Source organism: Cyprinus carpio, chromosome B7 (genome assembly GCF_018340385.1).
Source record: "Cyprinus carpio isolate SPL01 chromosome B7, ASM1834038v1, whole genome shotgun sequence".
NCBI classification, from domain to species: domain Eukaryota; kingdom Metazoa; phylum Chordata; class Actinopteri; order Cypriniformes; family Cyprinidae; genus Cyprinus; species Cyprinus carpio.
The window spans coordinates 29,192,436-29,213,774 of record NC_056603.1 but is presented as its reverse complement, the minus strand read 5'-3'; the positions used below and the strand labels follow the sequence as shown (position 1 = coordinate 29,213,774).

Sequence of the window (21,339 nt, the reverse complement as noted above, 5' to 3'; positions counted from 1 at the left end):
GACCCCTCACATCCAGCACACTTCCTCTTTGGACTGTTGCCATCTGGTTGACGCTACAGAACTCTGAGCACCAGAATGGCCAGACACAGGAACAGTTTCTTCCCCCAGGCAATCCATCTCATGAACACTTGACAATAACTGTGGAACACATAACACTATTTATTCACTCATCCACTTATTTATCTAACACACATACTTAGTCTACACTTCAAATTTGCACATAATATACCTGTACATACAAAACTGTCTATTGTAATATACCTGCACATACAATTGTCAATTTGTATATTGTTATTCCTTATTTACTTCTATGTTTTACTCTTTTATTATCTGTGTTTTTGTCCTGTCGCTGTCAGTCTGTTGCACTGTGGAAGCTTCTGTCATGAAAACAAATTCCTTGTATGAGTAAACATACCTGGCTCATTCTTCTTCTGCTTACTGGAAATTCTCATAAGGTCTTTTGTATAAAGTATTTTTCTTACCTCACTCATATACTGGTAAGTTTTAAGTAGTGCTCTTAATATCATTTACTATCGATTACCTTTACTCCTGAACTCTGCAGCTCCTTCAGGGTTTATATTTCGTTTGTAAGACTTCTTGTCTTGGTTACTTACATTTGTATTTTTTTTTTATATTTTGGTTGACTGCTATGTAGTCATAATGTCAGCTGGCACCCAGCATGGCCACTTTTGATCACCCTCCTACTTCTTTATTATGCAGTGACAAGGTTTTCTGCTCCTCATTAATGGCCCTAATGCTTTTACTGCACGGATACCCTGTAACCTGTTTGCTTTGAAAATTGAATGACACTTAATGTCATATTTTTAAATCAACATTTTCTACATGCTACTTACAGGCTAATCTGAACATAATTTGGGTATTCTCATCTACATGTCATGGTAATTGTCAGTAAGGTGATCTGTGTGTTGTAATATTTGGCAAAGAGTCAAAGGCATTTGTTCATATCCTTTCTTAACATTCACTCATCTACATGTGGGGAAAAAGAGCTTTATCCATTAAATGTAATAGCACTGTTAGTAGGCTATTTCATTTTTGTGAATCTTAAGCTTTCAAATGAAATCTAACAGACGCGTTTATATACATAAATCTGTGAAAAAAAAAAAAACCCTATGGCTGTTTAGTATTCCTATGTGTTTTGAAATATGTTCCTATTAATTACCATGCGCGCGCATATTAAAAGATGCCAAGGCACCGTCAAGTGACACCCATGTATCCCACACACACCCCATCATCTTCATAGAGATAATCGACTCGCACAACCTTTCCTTTCCTTTCCTTTCTTCCTGCTTTCTTCCAGAAACAGACAAGCCTGCGGTTTAGCACAGGATCAGTTTCTCAGGTAATGGGCTCATGTTTGTAAGCTGTGGCCATCGCTGTGACTTGCATTTTGTGCTTCCAGCGCGGTGCTTTGTGACCGGTGGACGAAGTGATTTAATAATCTGTATGTAACAATGGTTCCTCGTGTGATGAGCAGCGCATAGTGTCGATAGGATAATAACGCGTCGCTGTATTACCCGATGCCGAGACGCCAGGGAAGCTTAGCGGTCATGTGCTTGATAAGAAATGTGGTCTATGAGGGATATGTTAAAATATAATTTCGGAAACGCCAAAAAGGCTGTAGTAAGCAGCCATCAATCGTTGTTATCGACATTGTGTCATCTCGTATGTTTGCAGCCGCTAAACCAATGAGATGCATGATGCAACACAACACATGATGATCAACAACACAGAACTAAAGCAGGTTTATGGGTCAGTTCATGAAACTGATGCCGTGTCCTGTGTGATAAGGACAGTGCTGGAAGATTTAAAACATTCTGTCACACAAACACATTTTAAACTGCATTATGCCTTAACAACATAAATGAACACATTTTAAGATATGCTGTAGATATAATGATATAATGTAATTATGACAGGGTTAATTTGACACACAAGCCTTGTGATTCTTAGTCTCTGAATTAAATTATGATATTTCTACAGATATCTTCTTTTCAGTAAGTTGTAACATATATGTGTGTATATGTGTGTAAAATACAGCAAGGTGAAACTTAAAAAAAAAAAAAAAAAAACTAGGCCAAAATAGGCCTTTTCATTAGGAAAAATAAATAAAGTGACTGGATTTTATTGGATGTATTTTTTTAATAATTATATAGCCTATAGGAATATAGTAAAAGTGGGAATCAACATCGTGAAAGTTATTTGAATATATATATATATATATATATATATATATATATATATATATATATGTGTGTGTGTGTGTGTGTGTGTGTGTGTGTGTGTGTGTGTGTATGAAAGTCACAAATGGCACCTGGTTGTATAATGAAAAACAGGATTTTTAATGATTAAAAAAATATTTTAGTAAAAAGATTTTAGCTAAACACTGAGCTAATTGCAATCAAAGATAGCCACTGCTCTCTTCTGTGTTGATTTTGTCGTGGCTGCTGGGGCTCTGCTTTTAGTGGGCGTGTTTTGATACAGGGTCTACTTTGCGAGGCATCAAATGCGGTTGGAATAAATGGCTGGAGCAACTTGCAACAACCCCCTTAAGTAAAGAAACCCATTACTGATAAAACTCAAACGGTTATGATTACGTTTTTTCTTAATTTAAGGGTTTTTGCAGATTGGCAGTGGTAAATAAAAGTCGAAACGATCCAGTGCGGCCTTTAAACATCTGCGCCAAGTCTCGAGCACAAAACCCCGCCTTACCCTTCTCTCTCGGCCAATCAAAACACGTTTTCTCTTCGTTCGGTTGCGCCAGGAACGTTGGCGCCCAATCAACGGCGAGTATTCCTGCAGGGGTTTTGCCGCGAAGTAAAAGCGTTCGCTAAGGTTAGGCTGTGAAAGTGTACAGAAGTTCAGTACATGCAGTCGCTGCACTGTATACTGAGATGGATTAACGGCTACCAGGGATCCAGCAAGTAAGATCGCTTTTTCCTGCTGTGTTTAATGGGAAGGGCAGCTTTCTTTTTAGGTTATAGCTGCAGTGCTTGCTAGTTACCTGCATCATCGCATCGTATGCGCAGTCTCTCCGTTACAAAGCTGTGGCTTTTCGTGGGAAAATGCGCTGTGTAAATAATCCACGTGTTTGGCTGTTTGAGTCTTTGCAAATCGTTCGTGCATTTCTTGGTGTTGTTTAGTTGTAATTTACAGATTTTACTCCTGGGATTATTTGCATTGAGTTTTCTTGTAACTTAGTCTCGTGCAGCCAAACAGCAGGAAATCTCGCGATTAAAGATCGCCATTTGTATACATGTATACATGCCCCCCCCTCCCCCACCTCCTTAATTACGTGGAGCATGACCAAGCCCAAATACAAAACAAAAAGCAAAAGCAAAGTGAGATTCACAGAAAAATATGAAATTGTGAATATTCTGACACAGAAGAGCATCATTTTGTCTTTCTGCTGCTGTGCTAGCAAAAGTAATTTACTTTAAAAGCTGCAAAATTAAATACTTTTCGCATCGATTAATTATTATTTTCTTGTTTACCAATATAAAGCTGATTTAAAACAAGCTGTATCGTCTAAAACACTGGCTTGACTAAAGTACAAACTAAAGTAAAGTTGAAACTTTGAACCAGCATTCATGACCAGCATTTCTCTTGAAGTTGACAGAATTACTAATAATAACAATAAAAGAACAAATAATATGTAAAATTAAATACCTAGCTTTCAGCTTGTACACAAGGTGATTTACAGTGCATAAACATAAGAACACATCTAAACAAAACCCCCGCCAAACACATAACCTTATTTAGTTTCCATTATGAAATCATGTACTTGGATACATCAGTGGGTTTCATCTGTCGTCTCTGTGTTCTAACCCTCCTGTTTAATCTCTGTGTATGTAGACGTCTGCTAACCCTGTCCCATCCTTATGGATCCTGGTGAGAGTGATCTTGATTCAAGTTTTCCTCAAACAGAAAACCCCTGCCTCATAGTTGAGGACTCGCAGCCTGACAGCGTGGCCCTGGAGGACGATCCTGACACCAGCTACTGTGCCCTTCTCGCCCGCCACCTCTCTAACCTGCAGCCCACATCACAAAGCCCTGTGCTGGTGAGACATCTCAAGCCATAGCAGTGTGTGTGTGTTTTCTATAAAGAAAATTTGATATTGAGTCATCATGCCTTTGCAGGAGCTGATTTCTTCCCCTACTAAAAGTCGTTGTTTACAAAAAGACAGTCAGACTGATACGAGTGACACTACAGCCCACTCAGGTGAGTAAATTAACTTGTGAAATTACGAGATTTCACTTATTATTTGTTTATTGAAAAAGGGTTTTTGATTTGTTTCAGACAATTTGCAGTCCAACCTGGGTTCAGCAGCTACAGAGCGTAAAGTTTTTGAAGTCCACTCTTATCCTATCTCAAAAAGGTACTAAAAATATTGAGCAGCCTTGACACCTTTTACAAAGAGAGAAATATTTCATTTTACCAAAAAGCTTTAATTTAGGTTTTTATCCACTGTTTTTGTTTGTAATTGTGTTTGTGCAGAGGTGTTACAGAGCACATGGAGTCTGAGGACAACTCCACCACACACTGTACAGAGACACGGGGTAAGATCTCAAAACAATAGTGCTTTTTTAGAATTATTTGTGTACTATTGTGATATTCATTTGTATTTTGAATTAGCATTTATTTTATATTTTCCATTTTCACTTTCAGTTTAGTTTGTTTTAATAATTTAATTTTGGGCTTTTGTGGTATTAATTAGTTTTGTATATTTCTCTTCTGCATTAATTTATTTTTATTATTAATATAATTATTGAATAACTGTTTATTTAATGATTTAACTAACTTGTCTATTTCAGTTTTAGTAAGTTTAGTACTTCAATTTAAACTTATTTCAGTTTTTTATATAATATTTCTCTTTTATTTCAGCTTCATTTCGATTAGTTTTAGTTAACTGTAACAACACTAAAGCACTATGGCCATTCATTTCATATGATGCTGCCTCCCAAAAGTGTTTTTTATTAATAAAATACTGTATTAGTAGAATAAATGAATGTTTGTGTTAATCTGATCACAGATGAGATGGATCAGTTCGGTCTCTTGGAGCTGTCGGAGAGCCAGGGAGTCTTTGAGGAAGATGAGCAGGATGGAGCTCCTGCAAATAAAACAAACAGTCAGAAACCAGCCAGCCAATGTATGTTTACATTTTCCTGCAAACTATTGATCTGCTGCCCTTTAGTTTTCATCGAGTTTTTTAAATTGGTTTCTGGTCATTTTTTCTGTCAGGTGGATTGAAGAGTTCAGAAAGAACATCATCCAATCAAGATGGAAATTCTAAAGGGCAAGAATCTTTTTCAGAAGCATTGAAAACTGTGAAAATTGTCAACATGTTCATTGTGCAATGCTGAATCAGAGGCTTTAAATTGGTTTTCAGTCATTTCAAAACTATTTTTTGTCGTTATTGTACAGTTACAATAATAATAGTTAGTCCAGTTTTTACTTTGACTTCTAATTTTCTTGATGATATTGTAGGTCAGAGGTCAGTTCGAGCTGCCCTTCGAAGCCTCAGGATGGGGAAAGCAGGAAGCTCAGTATTCAGGCTATACTGCACTCTCAGTTACCTGACAGTCAAGAAGATGAAGAAGATGTGCTTGTTTCCTCTCAGGATGACATGTTTGAAAAGGAGAGAAATGGTGTGTAGACCCAAATTAGTCCACTTATTATCTGTTATTGTATAAATATGTTTTTTGTTTAGTTATTGTTGTTATAGAATCATGTTCACTATAACAGGCACCAAGGCAGACAGCAGTGTTACAGAGCTTGACAGAAAACACCTGCTGACATCCACACCTGCACATAGTCTTCGCTTGCTTCATCTGTCTGGACAGGGCACACTTGTACAGGAGAGTCTTTCACAGTAAGTGGTTATTCTTAGCATGATTTATTGATCATTTTGGAGGTAAAATTATAAAGACCTTTGTTCATCTTTGGAAGACAAATTAAGTTTTTTTTTTTTTTTTTTTTTTTGATGAAATCTGAGAGCTTCCTGACCCTTCATAGACAGCAATGCAACTACTATGGTCAAGGCCCAGAAAGGTAGTAAGGACATCAATAAAATAGTCCATGTGACATCAGTGGTTCAACCTTAATTTAATGAAGCTATGAGTACACTTTTTTTGTGTGCACAGAAAACAAAAATAATGACTTAAACAACAATTTCTTCTCTTCTGTGTCAGTCTCCGCCGAATGCATGTGGTGCTGCTGACGCAGTTGCCGGCATTCTGCCATAGAAAGTCCATCTCTATTAGTTCATTGTGTGGATATTCTGGTTTCAATAAGCAAGGCTGGGCAAAAAATTGCAAGTCATCCTCTCTGTCGAAATCTTTAGACATGTTTACAAAGACTGTTTTATGTACAGCGTGCGTCTTCCTCTGTTTGTAAATAAGGTGCAGCACGTCCGGGTTCTACGTCAGCAGCTCCACACGCATGCGTTGTGGTACTCTTGTGAACATGTGGCAGAGACTGACACGAAAGAGAAGAAATTGTTGAACAGAGTCTAAATATCTGTTTCCTTTGCGCACAAAAAGTATTCTTGTAGCTTCATAAAATTAAGGCTGGACCACTGATGTCACATGGACTATTTTAACGGTGTCCTTACTACTTTTCTGAGCCCTGAATGTGTCAGTTGTGTTGCTGTCTATGCAGGGTCAGAAAGCTCTCGGATTTCATCAAAAATATCATAATTTGTGTTCCGAAGACGAATGAAGGTCTTACGGGATTGGAACGACACTAGGGTTAACTAACCCTTTAATTGTGTCATTGTATAACTGCCTATTTTTTCTGTCATTTCTTTAGGCAGTCTGTTGATTTTGTGGCTGCCACTCAGGACAATTTGAGCCAAACACCTTACATTGTCCCAAATTCACCCACAGAAAAAGAGCAGAGTAAGTGTGTTTCATATACAGATTAGGCTTATGTGATGTAAAAAGGTTTTCAGACGTATTCCTAAATTATTCAATTTAGATGATAATGAAGCTGCTGCATCCCCAATGGACACATCAGCACCCACTGAGGACCAGCCACCAGGGAGAGAGGAGGAGCCAATGGACATGGACCCCTGCCCCAAACCACAACCCACAGCCTCCACTCCAGTGTCACAGAATTTCCCTGGATTTGTTCTAGAGAAAAGCCTCTCTGTCCCCAGCCAGCCTGAATTCTCACATGTAGGCATCAATTATTCAGGGTGAAAGATTTTACCATGCAGATTTTGGGCAAATGTTAACCAATAGAAAGCCGTTCAGTTTGAAAGTGACTTCTGTGTGAGCTGTGCTTTATATTTTAATACACTACTGACACTAGAAAATGGACCTATTTTGCAGAATTCGTGCAGGAACTGTTCATAGCATTCCACTTAAACATATCTGCACATCCTTTTGTTGACAATGTATTTTCCATGTTTTCTCAATGTAGGACGTGTTTATTTCCACTCCAAGTCTTGAACCTGTGAACAATAGTCAAGGGACTGAGAGCTCAAAGAAGCTGCCTCGTCAGAACAACCCTTCAGCAACCGAGTCAGGATCGCCCGAGCAGACCGGCCCAGTGGAGCAGCTAAAAAAGTCTTCAAGCAGCGGTTCACAGCCCTCAGAGGTGGCTGACTGCTTTCAGTTAGAGCTCAACAGTGAAAACAGCAGTTTTGCTCAGAAGACACAGTTGTTCATTGTGGAGGAGGACAGCCAAGCCACACAGATCGTGGAGGAGGAAGGAACTATTGGTGCAGACAAGAGCAACTCAAACCCTAAATACCATTCCCAAAATGCAAGCAAGAATGTTACGGACCCTGAGCCTGTTACAACATCAACACAAAATTCACAAAGCCTTTCCAGGGTGCCTGACTCAAAAAGTACCGAAAAAGCAGAAGAATGTAACCCCTCTCAGAAGCTCTCACAGGGTGTTAATGTAGGGAACCAGAACATAAGCGCTTCTCCAGGTGCGACTCCATCCCAGCTCGTCGGTGCAGATTGTGTTTCAGACACCCCTAATGCACCACAAACAAGTAAAACCACAGTCACTGACTGTTCACAAGCCTCGCCATCAGCTGACAGACCCATAAGTGCTGTTCCTGTACCCCAACAGTCTCTGTCTCAATCAGTCTTAACTGTTTTGTCCCAAAAGAACACAGAGAAGGAAAAAGAAAGTGTTAGTCAAAGCCAGAGACTTAGTCAGCCCATGACACACAGCCACAGTGTTGTTACAGACAGTGTTAGAAATACCGAAGAGGAGGAGCTGATGGATGAAGGTGAGATTCAGAGAGAGGTGACAGGTGATGACACTGGGATCAAGCTGGGCTTGTCTCAGAGCCAGGTGCTTTCTCCAGAACCCATGGAGGAGGAGAATGGAGAGGAGGAGGAGAAGGAGACATCCCAGCGTGAACTCAGCAGAGACGACCACTCCTCCAGCAAAGAGGAGAGCTTCAGTGTCATGGTGCTAGAAGAGAGCCAGAGGGTCTCTCAAGAGAAAGGGAAGGATGGGAGGTCACAGCCGTCCTTAAGCTCCTCGCAACCTGTGAGGGGCTCCGTGCAGGACAAACGTGAGACCACGGTAAAGATCTCAGGGTCTCAGCCGATGAGGTCAACTGAGGTTTCACCTTTACAGCTTGAGAGAGCTAAGTCCCAGAGCACACAGCCCAGTGATGCAGAACAGCACAAAAAAACCTCGGAAAATGCTGCCAACAAAAGTCTGAGTGACAGCTCTGGAGGTGGGATTACCCTCAAACAAGTGATCTATTATCCCTGCTGATTATGTAACCGTTCTGCAGTAAATCCAACTAGCCGTTTCCTGTTTCTTTCTTTCCTGTCCAGAGCTTCCGTTTCACTTTACATTGCCCAAACAGGGCGAGCTGATCCGCCCAGAAGTTAGTGCAACTCCTCCACAGATTAGTCAGCTGAAAAAGACACCGAGACACAGCACTCCTATTGGTGGGTGTCCCTTTCTTTTAGTTGCATAACATATTTGTGTTTAAATATCAGTATGCTGAGATGAAACTGCACACCCCTCCCTCTTAACCTTCCTGTCCTTGTTGTGGTGAACCATTTTTCGTTTTCTTTGTGCCTTTTTGTTGTTTTGCAGAGATGACCTCGTTCTCAGAGCCATCAGAGGCCAGTGTTACCAGGGAGACGACGATGACGGCCAGTGAGATTTCAGTAGAGGAGAGCAGAGAGGGCGAAGAGCCAGCAGCAGTGGAGCAAGATGGGAAACTGAGTCTCAGGATGAAACTGGTGACACCGGTGGAGGAGGGCAGCGCGGGATCAGAACATTTCAGCCTGCAGAGTAAAAGCCAATTTTTTTTGTTGTTGTTGATTTTGATACATTGACATTTTCACTCACCATCTTACTCCAAGAACACATGAAATATAATTATCATGTATAATTGAAATGACATAATTACAATGATATACTTTTAATTATTTATTTTCATATTTGTATTATATTTATTTTATTTTATTATATTTATATTATATTTTATATTTGTATAAATTATTTTTTATTTAATTTTATTATAAAAATATAATAATAAAATTAAAATATTACAATTACCCATATATATAACTTAAAGGGTTAGTTCACCCAAAAATTCCTGAAAAATTATGTCATTAATGACTCACCCTCATGTCGTTCCAAACCCGCAAGACCTCCGTTCATCTTCGGAACATAGTTTAAGATATTTTTGAAGATGTTTTTATTACCTTTCTGGACGTGGACAGTATACCGTACACACATTCTCAATGGAGGGACAGAAAGCTCTCGGACTAAATCTAAAATATCTTATACTGTGTTCCGAAGATGAACCGAGGTCTCACGGGTTTGGAACGACATGAGGGTGAGTCATTAATGACATAATTTTCATTTTTGGGTGAACTATCCCTTTAAGTTGGTTTTTATTATTACTTCCAACATGGTTATATACTGTGAGATGTAATGAATTAAATGAAGTGAGAGAGTAAATAAAATGAGTATTAAGTTGGTAAATAATAGTACTCTTTTTAAGTGGACTAATGTTTAACCCATTAAGCTTGATTTTAATGCTTCCCCAGAACCACCATTAACAGTTGAGGAAGGATCTGTCTCCAAGGCTACCACTGTTGCCATGGATGTAACCAGGTAACCTGCAGTGGTTGCTATGCAGAAGCTTATCTGTGGGATGGATTAATTTTTCAGCTGTCACTCAGAGCTGCTGATTCTCTGCCTTAGTCATTTTAACACATTTGTAATACAGATCCTTAATAAGGACCTTTTTTTTTTTTTATTTCATTTAAATACTGGACAAAACTGCAGATTTTAGTTTTCATTATTGGGAAGTCATGTGGTATATTATTTATCTTTTACTGTCTGTTTTTCAGTCCTTCTGTGTTCAGTCGTGTTCGGGAGGCCCACAGGCAGGTCCAGGTAGAGGATGATGAAGAATCCAGTGATCCTCCGCTCAGGTATCACACTCCTGTGAAATAAGAAAAATGTGACACTTTAAATCACCACTAGCTGTTCATTAGAGATAAAATTATATGTTTGTGCAATTCTATTTAAAAATAGTATCATGCTTGTTGCTAGGTATCTTGAATTATGTGCTCTCACAGGGCTTTACAATGAGCATTTGCAGCTGAAAATTACTATGTGCAAATGTAAAAATTATTTGTATGCACCTGGTCAAAACATCATCACATCAGGATCAAAATCCTATTGTTGTTTTTAATAATCCCTAATGCATGTTGTGTGCAGTGTAGAAAGCCCTGTTAATTATAATGTTGTGCTTAATTTAAGGCATAGTGCGTCAATGCATATTGTAAAATACATATTTTGAAATTGGGAGTGGGGGGGTCTCTCAGCACTTTGTGCTGTCAAATAAATAAAAAATGCTGTTCTTTTATGCAGAAGCAGCTCATGATCCTGTGTTTTCGGTGCTGCTCGGTTTGCAATTAAAGGGATAGTTCACCCGAAAATGAAAATTCAGTCATTAATTACTCACCCTCATGTAGTTTCAAACCCGTAAGACCTTTGTTCATCTTCACAACACAAATTAAGTTATTTTTTTAATGAAATCTAAGAGCTTTCTGACCCTCCATAGACAGCAAGGTTCCTACCACGTTCAATGCACAGATAGGTAGCAAAGACATTGTTAAAGGGGTCAGTTGATGTGGCTAAAAATAACATTATTTTGTGTATTTGGTGTAATGCAATGTGTTCATGTGGTTTAAGGTTAAAAAAACTCATTTTCTATGTAATGTACATTATTGTTTCTCCTCTATGTCCCGCCTTTCTGAAACGAATCGATTTTTACAAAGCTCATCGTTCTGAAAAAGCAAGGTGTACGCTGATTGGCCAGCTATCCAGTGCGTTGATTGGCTGAACACCTCAAGTATGTGACGGAAATGTTACGCCCCTCATCATACTGTGATGCCGTGTCCCAGCATGACAAGATAAAAACATTAAAACTCATTACAAATGAGGCATTTATGGGTGCACAACAAATATCGGCCAATAATTAATGGGCATCTCGTCAGTAAAGCTGGTTCTCTAATCCAGTGGTTCCCAACCACGTTCCTGGAGGTCCCCCAACACTGCATGTTTTGCATCTCTCCTTTGTCTGACACACCCAATTCAGGTCTTGGAATCTCAACTAATGAGATGATGATCTGAATGAGGTGTGTTTGATTAAGGTGACATGGAAAACAAGCAGTGTTGGGGGGCCTCCAGGAACGTGGTTGGGAACCACTGCTCTAATCAGCCGTAAATTCCATCAGGTGCGTGATTTCACACAGAGCAGCTGTTACTACACAGAGCCGTTGTTAACTGACAAGCTGCGCAAATCCACGGTCATTATCAGCCCAATAAATCAACCTAATAATTAATGATTATAATGACTTATAATAATGTCTTTTTGCGTTGGGTTGAACCGTTCTAGAACAGGGTCTAGTTGTGTCCTCTTTTGGAAGACCAAACAAAGTAGTTTCACTTTCACAATGAAACACACAGCATCTTTACAATGGCGGCGGCGGCAGCAACAATACTACAGCGAGAATCAAACTTATGCCTCCATTTGGGCGGTGTTATGCAAATCTTCCCACATCGTGACTTAGACATGTGGGGGCGTGTTAGAACGAGCCGTTTTAGGTAGGCGTGGTTGACTTAATTTTTATAAAGAATATCTCTTTGGATTGGAGACTTTAGCCTTTGCAACTTTACAGATCTTCTTTATGCACCAAGAGCTTGTAACACTCCAAAGAGAAAGAAAAATTTGAAATCGCGTCATATTTTTGAGTGTAAAGAAAATGACACTCTTCAGTCTTTCAATCAGTCTTTGACACACGTTCACGAAAGTACCACGACACATGGGTGTACATTCCTCTGCTTGTAAACAATTTGTAAAAAGATTCATTTATAAATCAGTTGTGAACTGTAGAGAAGCTTTAAGGTCTTCCTGTAGTTTTCTGCAAATTAAGAGCTCTTGTTTAATGTTTAAAAATGAAAGAAACAAAGAAAACCATGACTGTTTGTGTTTTTATTTCCTGTTGTTTGTGAAAGTGTAGTCAAAATATATTTGTATATCAGATGTTCATAAGGTGATCAGTGCTGGTTTTGGAGGGGCATGAGTGCTTCTAAACAACAAGCATAAAGCCCATCTCAAGTCACTAGACTGCATAAGAATAGTCTTGAGCACAACTGACCTTGAATTCTTTTTTTGTTGAGGTTATAAATAGAGTTCCCTAGGTGTTGGATAGCTTTAGAAACCTAAAGTAGGTTTGATAGTGCCACTACTGCCTGGTCAGGACTGTAGAGAGCTGTACAATGGCGCATGACCCATTTCCACAGCTCAAGGTTGGGATGTTTTTGGTTTTGTTTTGGTCTTTTCTTTGTCCTGGGTTCCTCAAGGTGTTCTCCTGGTGATCCTGGTAGGGGTGCAAACTTGAAATAAACCAAAATCACAATAGAGCCTTCAAATGTAAAGACTGTGATTTAACCCCTTAACTGTCACTCACATTTTTGAACATAGACGTGAAAGTGCATGATTCAAACTTAAATTTTTATAATTCATGAATGAAAACATTTTGAAACATGATTTTGATGTAACATTTTCATGGTAATGCAATGTCTTATTTTAAAATGGTTTTCCAAGTATGAATTTTGAGATTTTATGTTTTCAGTTGATATATAATTTCTGATGATTTCTAAAGTGTGATTTAGGAGTCTTAGACCTTTCCAACGATATATAGTTTGTCATGATTAGATTAGGATTTTATTGTAAAATAGTGAAGTAAACTTAGGCGTCCCACAGAGGGGACGGGTGACAGTTAAGAGGTTAATTAAATAAATACATGTACTGTACATGTGTTTTAGAAGAAAGCGCAGCACTGTTTTTTCATACATGAGTAACTCTTGATCTGGTGTCTTCAGTGTCTCAGAGCGGATTGGTTTACAGTAAATGCTGCTCTGCACAAACTCATCTCATCTCTTCCCAAACTTGTAAAGCTTGACGTTTACTTTTTTTGGAATTGTTGCCCTTTATTTTTAATAGGACATTACGTTTTTGACAGCGAAGGGGGAGAGAGAGAAGGGGACGTGATTGGAAAAGGTCCACGAGCTGGGACTTGAACTCAGGGCACCCGAAGTGCAATGGCGCTATATGTCGGCACATTGCCCATGAGGCTATAGATGATGTTTAATGTTTAAAAATGAAGAAATTAAAGCAGCCAAAAATCACACAAATTTGGGCTAAATTGTACAATACCTCCAAAGCAAACCACCACTTTTTTTTAAGTCACATTTTATCAGAAAACCCGCATTAGATTTTTGTCTTTAAATCCTGCGACCCTATTTTTGTGTGCAAATGGCTTCAAAAGTCAATAATAAGTGAAACAAAGTTATTAAGGAAGGTCATGTGCACTGTACTAAACAAATGTACTCTATAGTCTTTCTAAAATTCTGCCTGTATGTGTTTGTCTCTCCACTCCTCCAACAGGCAAGCAAGCCAGCTGTTCAGGTCCCCCAACACTAATGACTCAGGACTGTCTCCCAACTGCCCAAAAGAAACAGTGGACAGCAGAGCCTCAGGCCGAGTCACTGAAGCTGTACCTCTGCATCCTTCTAATGCGGAAGCAAACTCTGAACCTCTGGTCAGTGGTCTGTCCTCTCCTGCCAAAGAACAAGAGGTTCCCAGCACTTCTGACAAACCTCGAACACCTGTCCGACAGAGAGCCGTGTCACAGCAAACCAGTGTGGATATCAGCTCGACCACCAGCCCACACAGCAAAGTAAGAAAGTGTTGGTTATTTAGGATACATTTAATGATAAAGTGCTTTAACAGGTGCCATATGTTATATTTTTTCTTTTTGTCTCTTTTGGTTTGTCAGAAAGCTGTGTCTCAGCAGACTAGTTTTGATCTGTCTGGGCCGCATAACCTGTCTGGAAGGGTAAAAGATTTCAATAAATGTTCATAATGATTTATTACTTTTTGTAAATATGTTAGCAATCAGAAAGAACGAGGAAAAATCCTGCACCATGTCATAGATTGCAAGAAATTATTTAGAATGATTAAATATAAAGGGCTGTAACCTTTTAGATGCATCTTCAAGTTTTGTCTTACTGTTAAAGGGAGAACCAAGCACACCAACCAGAACCCATCCAGGCCCATCATTGCGCAGACATGTTCGCACCATCCAGGAAGTCCGAACAACAGTCACTCGCATCATTACAGATGTCTACTATGAAGATGGCAGAGAGGTTGACCGCAAGGTTACCCATGTAAGAACTGTCTTGGCTATCCTTACTTTTATAGGTCATTTACAATGTTTTTTTTAAGAATGTTTTTTGTTTTTCTTCTCAGGAATTCACATTTCTCTTAAATACTTCACTTTAGTAAGCTATTGATATGGCTGGAATCTTTGTTTTTTTGTGAGGGGACATGACTTTAAAAGTATTTTAGAAGTGCCATTTATTTCCTTAGGTGTAAATGTTTTTAATGTGGAAAATATGAAGGTGCACCTTCAGTGGTTTTAAGGACAGATTAAACTGATAATCAAACCTCTGCTGTATCTTTTCTCTAAGGAGTCAGAGGAACCTGTGGTGGATCGCTGCATCGTAGACAGTGACATCTCACCATCCCGCACAGGAAGCTCCATGACATCAGGAGACCTGGCTGATGTCAGTTCACTCTCCTCAAAGGCCCCATCACACCACAGCTCCAGTGGGACAAGCAGCACGGGCCTGGGTCCCATTAGAATGCCAGATTTTCTAATGCCCCCCAGCCGAGGGGTCAAGTCTGGCCGGTGAGAAGTCTTCCTGTCTCCGTTTCCATTACTAACACTCTGCAGTTAACACATGAGTCTCGGTTGTAGGGAAGTAGGTGCTGTTGCGTAGAAAGTCTTGTGTGCATGTTATTGTTAATACGTTTCATTAGAGCATGTTCTCACCTTCTTGTTATTGGACACGGTATGATTTTAGTATCTTCTCATGGCTGCTGCTCCCATACACATTTGGTCGAGGGCGTTTCAGCTGAGCGCATCCTCTCCTTGTGTGTGTTTGAACCCCAGGCGGGGGGGACGGCAGCAGCCGAGGAGTCACACTGTGGTGGTGGGGTCAGAGGTGACGGATGCACGGGGGTCTCAGGTCACCACCCAGCTGAGCCCCCGTGGCCGTGCCCAGCGAGGAAGGCCTCCTTCCCGCGGCCCGCTGTCCAGGTGAGGCGCTCCTGGATAGGCTGGCAGGGTTCAAGACGCTCTTTGTATTAGACACTAATTTATAGCCACTGTTCTTAATCCCTTGTTCCTTTTTTCCCAAAATATGACTTGGTTATTAGTATTTACTCAAACGCTTCCCTTTGTAGCTCATGGATGAGCTCTCTGTTTCAATTATTATTGGGTGTTGTGATGCTCATTGTGTCACTTTGTTTGTTTTTATTCTCTCTCCATCACCTGCTAATACTGACTCTCAGAGGTGGCAGGACAGGACAGAGAGGTGGTGCCCATGGCCAGGGAGCATCATCCTCAGAAGAGGAGCACTTTGCCCAAAGGCATGTCCAAGTACCGGGCAGCCCAGTAGAGCCCAGTGCTACAAGCCACTCTGAATCTCTCAACACCACCTCCCCAGATAACAGCGCTGGGTCCAGCAGTTTTGTTGGGTTGCGTGTGTTGGCCAAGTGGTCATCCAACTCTTATTTCTATTCTGGGAGTATCACTCGAGACCTGGGAGAGAACCGATTTCGCCTTCTGTTCGATGACAACCAGGAATGTGAAGTACAAGGAAAAGACATCTTGCTCTGTGACCCTATTCCTGTAGAGACAGAGGTCACTGCCTTAACCGAGAAGGAGTACTTTAATATAGGTAAGCAGGACCAAAAGAACATTACTAGGGATATAACGATGCACCCTGAGCCATTTGAAAATCAATACAAATATGTGATGATTTAAATCGGTTGAGATGTTAAACGAGTCGCGATATGGTTGGGGTTGGGAGTTTATATGAATGTGTCTCTGAGGGGAACTGACTGTCTTTAGAAAAGTTTAGATGGTATTTTCTTTTCCACTTGCCTCTGTATAATGCATATTACAGTAGTGTTCATAAGCACTGTATCGCTGCTGTTCCATAAGCGCCACCTGCTGGCAGAGCGAATTGGCATCTCATTTAGCCCTCTGCTGCTGTTTCTGTTTCATGAAGAGATGCTTTATGTAGCATAATAATTTCACATAACTGAATTCAGAAATGTATCATTTTGAAATGATACAATCTAATTTAGATTAAAAACTGCTCATGTTGCATGTATGCAGCATCTTTGTTGGGATAGTGATTAAAATGCAGTGGTTCCCTCTATTTTAAATGGAACGAGCACTGGTGAAACCTTTGGTTGTTTATATGAAGAGATTTATTTTATTTGTGTTATCTATTTGATTTGGGGTTTGTTTCAAAATGTCAATTTACTTGTGTTATTTTACATATATCAGTTTCACAAAGAAATGTGCAGCTTTTGTCCAAGCAATAAGAAGGACACCTTTTTCATTTATAATTTGTCATAAATCTCATTTTGGTAATAAAAAAAAAAAAAAAAAAAAAAAAAATTGTATCATGTAATCAGCCTTTGCCTGTCTTTATATGTATCTGTCTGTCTGTTGTTTTATCTACCTTTGTCTACTTCTGTCTTTCGAAAACGTGCATAATCCATATGATGTTTTAGTGTTATGGTCTAATGATTATTTTGTTATTTTGTCAAAATGCAGAAAATAATAATAATTTAAACATTTAATTTTAAAGTATTCCATTATATTTAGGGGAAAAAAACTATAATGTGGGAAAAAACTATACTGATTCTGTGTCTCTGGTGTTCAGGTGTGGTGAAGGGTCATAAGACTCAAGGCTCTGAGTTCCTTTACTGTGTGGAGAAAGATGGTCAGAGAAATTGGTACAGCAGAACGTCTGTGATTCTCAGCATGGAGCAAGGCAGCCGCTTGAGGGAGCAGTATGGACTGGGACCCTATGAACCATCTACACCCCAAGCCATGGCCTCTGATATCAGCCTTGGTTAGTCTTCAACTGGCATGTTTGAACCTGTGAAAGTAGAAACAAGTTCTGGATCCATGCTAACTATGGAAACAAACATCTATAATATAATGAAATACTTGAAATTTACATGATGCTTGCACAAATTTAGATTTCATTAGATTATTAATGGCCTCTGTTTTTTCAACTTAAAGGGATAGGTCACCCAAAAATGAAAATTCTGTCATTAATTACTCATGCTCATGTCGTTCCAAATCTGTAAGACCTTCGTTCATATTCAGAACACAAATTAAGATATTTTTGATGAAATCTGAGTTTCCGAGAGTTAGTAAGAACATTGTTAAAAGAGTCCATGTCACATCAGTGGTTCAACTGTACTTTTATGAAGGTGCAAGAATACTTTGTGTGTGCAAAGAAAACAAAAATAATGACTTGTATTATAGTAAAATAATATTTTTTGCCCATTTTTGAGACACCCTTCTTGGTTGTGTATTTTTTACTGTACAAATAAATGCAGCCTTGCTGAGCTGAAGGGAATTCTTTTAAAACATTAGAAAATATTAAAGATCCCAATCTGAACACTATGTGTGAATGTTATAATAAATGTATTAATAGAGCTGTTGTAATTATTATTATAATTATTATTGTCTTATTTTATTTAAAAAAAAAAATCATAAAAATGTTACTGAGCAACTGATGAGTAACACAGCTTTTAGCTCAGCTCTCAGATTTCATCAAAAATGTCTTAATTCATGTTCTGAAAATGAATGAAGGTCTTACCGGTTTGGAACAACATGAGAGTAATTAATGACAGATTTTTTATTTTTGGGTAAAATATTTCTTTTATGGTGTAAAGAATCTACCAGCAGAGGCTAACTAGCCTTCTTTGTCACACAAGTTGAAATGGCACTAGTTTTCACAGTTGGCATCACGGTGTTATTTTGTCCTCAGATAACCTGGTAGAAGGAAAGCGGAGACGCCGAGGAAACTCCAGTGGACCAGGGACCCCTACACGCAGCTCCAGCAACAGCCCAAGAAACCCAGGGCCTTCTGGGAAACGAAAGCTAATCAGTGGCGCAGAGGATGAGAGGACTCCTGCAAAGAGAGGACGCAGGGGGGGAGGGGCCAGAGTGGGTACGGTGCCCCTTGTTGACAGACTTTATTAATTCAACAATATGGACCAAAGCATTTGCTTAATTTTAGAAGAATGTTTTTAGAAGAATGTTTATGCCCGATTTTATTGACTAATTTGGTCTTTTATCGTCCAGGGTTTTTAACAACATTTTATTCATTTTAGTGGCTATGAAATTGTTTTACGTTTATCTGTATGTGTATTTTAAAATGAACTCAGACATATGAATGATAAACATAATGAGTGCCTTTCTCACTAGTGTTTCCATTGTTGTATGTAAGTGTCTGATTTTACAATATAAGACATCTGATAAACCACCTGAAGGTGTGAATAAATACTGTTTTTAATACAACTAAATGCAGTGAAGACCTCCAGCTCTGAACAGCAACTGGTATGTGGCATAACATGCTATTTCTTTTGTGTGGGTGAGCACTCAACAGGGTAGATGGGAGTGGTGCCTGTGTTTATTTCCTCACAGTTCATTATAATGTATGGGCTCTTTGGTACACAACCAGTCTTTGATTCAAAATAGTGTTTGGAATCGAGTGTTATGCCATACTTACTTTCTTTTTGTTTCATTTGAACAGGACAGCGTATCGCTGCTTGTAACACATCTGGGAGTGGAGCAGACCTGCCCCCTGACCCTAATGACCTGGTGGCAACACATGGACCTCTGCCGGAAAACTCCTCTCTCTTTATGGGGTTTGTCTTCATGCTCACAGCATCCTCAGAAAACGACAGAGACTCCAACCACCAGCCCAGTGATGAGGATGATGGTGAGGAGTAGAACAAATAAACACTGCATCATACGATGCAATGATTTTAAGGCAGCTAAATTGCTGCTTATTATGTTTTGTGCAATGTGAAAAAAATTGTGTAATTATTAAGTAGTACTTTTTTTTTTTTTAGCAAGGATACATTTAATTGATCATAAGTGACAGTAAAGACATTTAAAATGTTGCAAAAGATTTACATTTCAAATAAATGCTGTTCTTTTCAATTTTCTATTCTTCAAAGAGTGCTGAATTTTTTTTTTTACAAAAATATTAAGCAACTGTTTTTAACATTAATAATAAGAAATCTTTCTTGAGCATGAAATCAGCATATTAGAAGGATTTCTAAAGAATCATATGACACAGAAGACTGGAATAACATCTGCTGAAAATTCAGCTTTGCATCACAGGAATAAATTAAATTTTAAAATGTATTAAAATACAGGACAGTTATTTCAAATTGTAATAATTTTTAGCAATTTTTGCTTTTTTTTTTTGTAAAGTATAAATAATAACACCCTTGGAAAGCATAAGACTTGGAAGTGTGTGTGTTTGATTGTGACTTCTAAAACGCTATTTCTCTCTCGTTAGAGTATGTTCAGAGAGCGCCATACAACAAACACTATACGGAGAGACAACTAGAGGCAGGTGGAGGAATGATCCTGCTTGACTTTAATGAAGAACAGGTGAGCTTATATTCAGCATGACTCCCTTCTGCCCTGCAAGAGTTGCACAGCATAATTTTTGCTGTGTGCGCATGTTTTATGTATGTGTTTTTCTCCATCGTCAGTGTAAAGCAGCTTATCAAAGCTTGCTGATCGCTGACCAGCACTGCCGGACCAGGAAGTACCTGCTGTGTGTGGCAGGTGGAGTTCCCTGCGTGTCTCAGATATGGGTGAGGGATTGCTGCCAGGAGAAGAAGCTGCTCAACTACAGGAACTACCTACTTCCTGCCGGTCTGGGGCCAGAGGGATGCATTGTCGAGTGGTAAGAGCTTCTCGTTTTGACATGACTCATTTTCTCATCTAATGTTATAAAAGAAACAAGTCAGATTCAGTCTTTACGACTGACCGATGGCAAGCAATCCATTTGTATGTAGAAAACATCCAGTGTATCTTCTGTGTGATGCCAGGAGACTTAAGAGTAACTGTGATAGTGGAAAGAGAGTACTGAAAAATGATGGGTTACTTAACGTAAACCCGGGTTCTTTGATAACAGAGTGAGGTGTTTCACTATTGGAATCGCTTTGGGTGTGACCAACTGTGGAAGCTCCTATGACACCACGTCTGTCTTTGACACCTCCTATATCAGTCCCACCTATATCAGTCAGGTCGACCCCTGTCAAAGTCATATAGGGAGATTTCTTCCCATACCAATGCAAAGAGGGTAGTGCTGGTAAAAAACCTCACCCTGTTATCAAAGAACCCGGGTTTAAGTTAAGTAACCCATCATTCTTTTTCTAACTTCGCTCGGTGTTTCACTATGGGGAGATATAGACCACTCCCAGATTGTACCCATATCACTGCTATCCAACAAAATTAAATGAGCACCAACCTGCCGGCTCTCAGCACTGCATGTGCTAAGGATTGCTCAGACATGTCCAGTCAATAAAACCGCACAAAAGTATGTGGCATAGCCCAAATTCCTGCTGAAAAAATATCTTGAACAGAAACTCCCCTGAGTAAGGCCCATGATGTAGCCATCCTCCGAGTGGAGTGGGCTCTCAAGCCCTTAGGTGGTTGAATACCCCTGCAGATATAAGCTAAAAATATAGCATATATGGTCCAATGAGACAGCCGTTGACAAGACAATGGCTTCCCTTTGTGAGGAGTAGCCCAGGACACAAACAGCTGGTCATGAGTCCTAAAGCCTGCTGTTCTCCTCACATACATTTGAAGAGCCCGTACCGGACATAATGAATT

At 39.4% G+C, this 21,339-nt stretch overlaps 1 protein-coding gene across 9 annotated transcripts in view; it reads left to right on the top strand.

Moving 5' to 3' along the window:
- Positions 1-1,216: 1,216 nt before the first annotated feature.
- Positions 1,217-21,339, top strand: part of LOC109052117 (TP53-binding protein 1-like) — a 25,175-nt gene continuing 5,052 nt past the window's right edge. The window contains exons 1-27 of one of the 9 annotated variants that reach the window (XM_042728230.1): positions 1,217-1,360; positions 3,874-4,079; positions 4,159-4,240; positions 4,319-4,397; positions 4,517-4,578; positions 5,052-5,168; positions 5,261-5,315; positions 5,507-5,667; positions 5,765-5,891; positions 6,830-6,918; positions 6,998-7,197; positions 7,445-8,729; positions 8,833-8,949; positions 9,101-9,301; positions 10,066-10,132; positions 10,372-10,455; positions 13,983-14,274; positions 14,365-14,433; positions 14,615-14,764; positions 15,068-15,288; positions 15,553-15,699; positions 15,954-16,342; positions 17,342-17,533; positions 18,464-18,646; positions 19,232-19,420; positions 20,009-20,103; positions 20,208-20,404. In XM_042728230.1, coding sequence (XP_042584164.1) covers positions 3,900-4,079; positions 4,159-4,240; positions 4,319-4,397; positions 4,517-4,578; positions 5,052-5,168; positions 5,261-5,315; positions 5,507-5,667; positions 5,765-5,891; positions 6,830-6,918; positions 6,998-7,197; positions 7,445-8,729; positions 8,833-8,949; positions 9,101-9,301; positions 10,066-10,132; positions 10,372-10,455; positions 13,983-14,274; positions 14,365-14,433; positions 14,615-14,764; positions 15,068-15,288; positions 15,553-15,699; positions 15,954-16,342; positions 17,342-17,533; positions 18,464-18,646; positions 19,232-19,420; positions 20,009-20,103; positions 20,208-20,404 — 5,030 coding nt within the window. In that variant the 5' untranslated portion in view covers positions 1,217-1,360; positions 3,874-3,899. Of the gene's footprint in view, positions 1,361-2,793; positions 2,943-3,873; positions 4,080-4,158; positions 4,241-4,318; positions 4,398-4,516; positions 4,579-5,051; positions 5,169-5,260; positions 5,316-5,506; positions 5,668-5,764; positions 5,892-6,829; positions 6,919-6,997; positions 7,198-7,444; positions 8,730-8,832; positions 8,950-9,100; positions 9,302-10,065; positions 10,133-10,371; positions 10,456-13,982; positions 14,275-14,364; positions 14,434-14,614; positions 14,765-15,067; positions 15,289-15,552; positions 15,700-15,953; positions 16,343-17,341; positions 17,534-18,463; positions 19,036-19,231; positions 19,421-20,008; positions 20,104-20,207; positions 20,405-21,339 lie in introns of those variants that run through there. The other 8 variants (XM_042728236.1, XM_042728231.1, XM_042728229.1 and 5 more) reach the window with 8 other exon arrangements.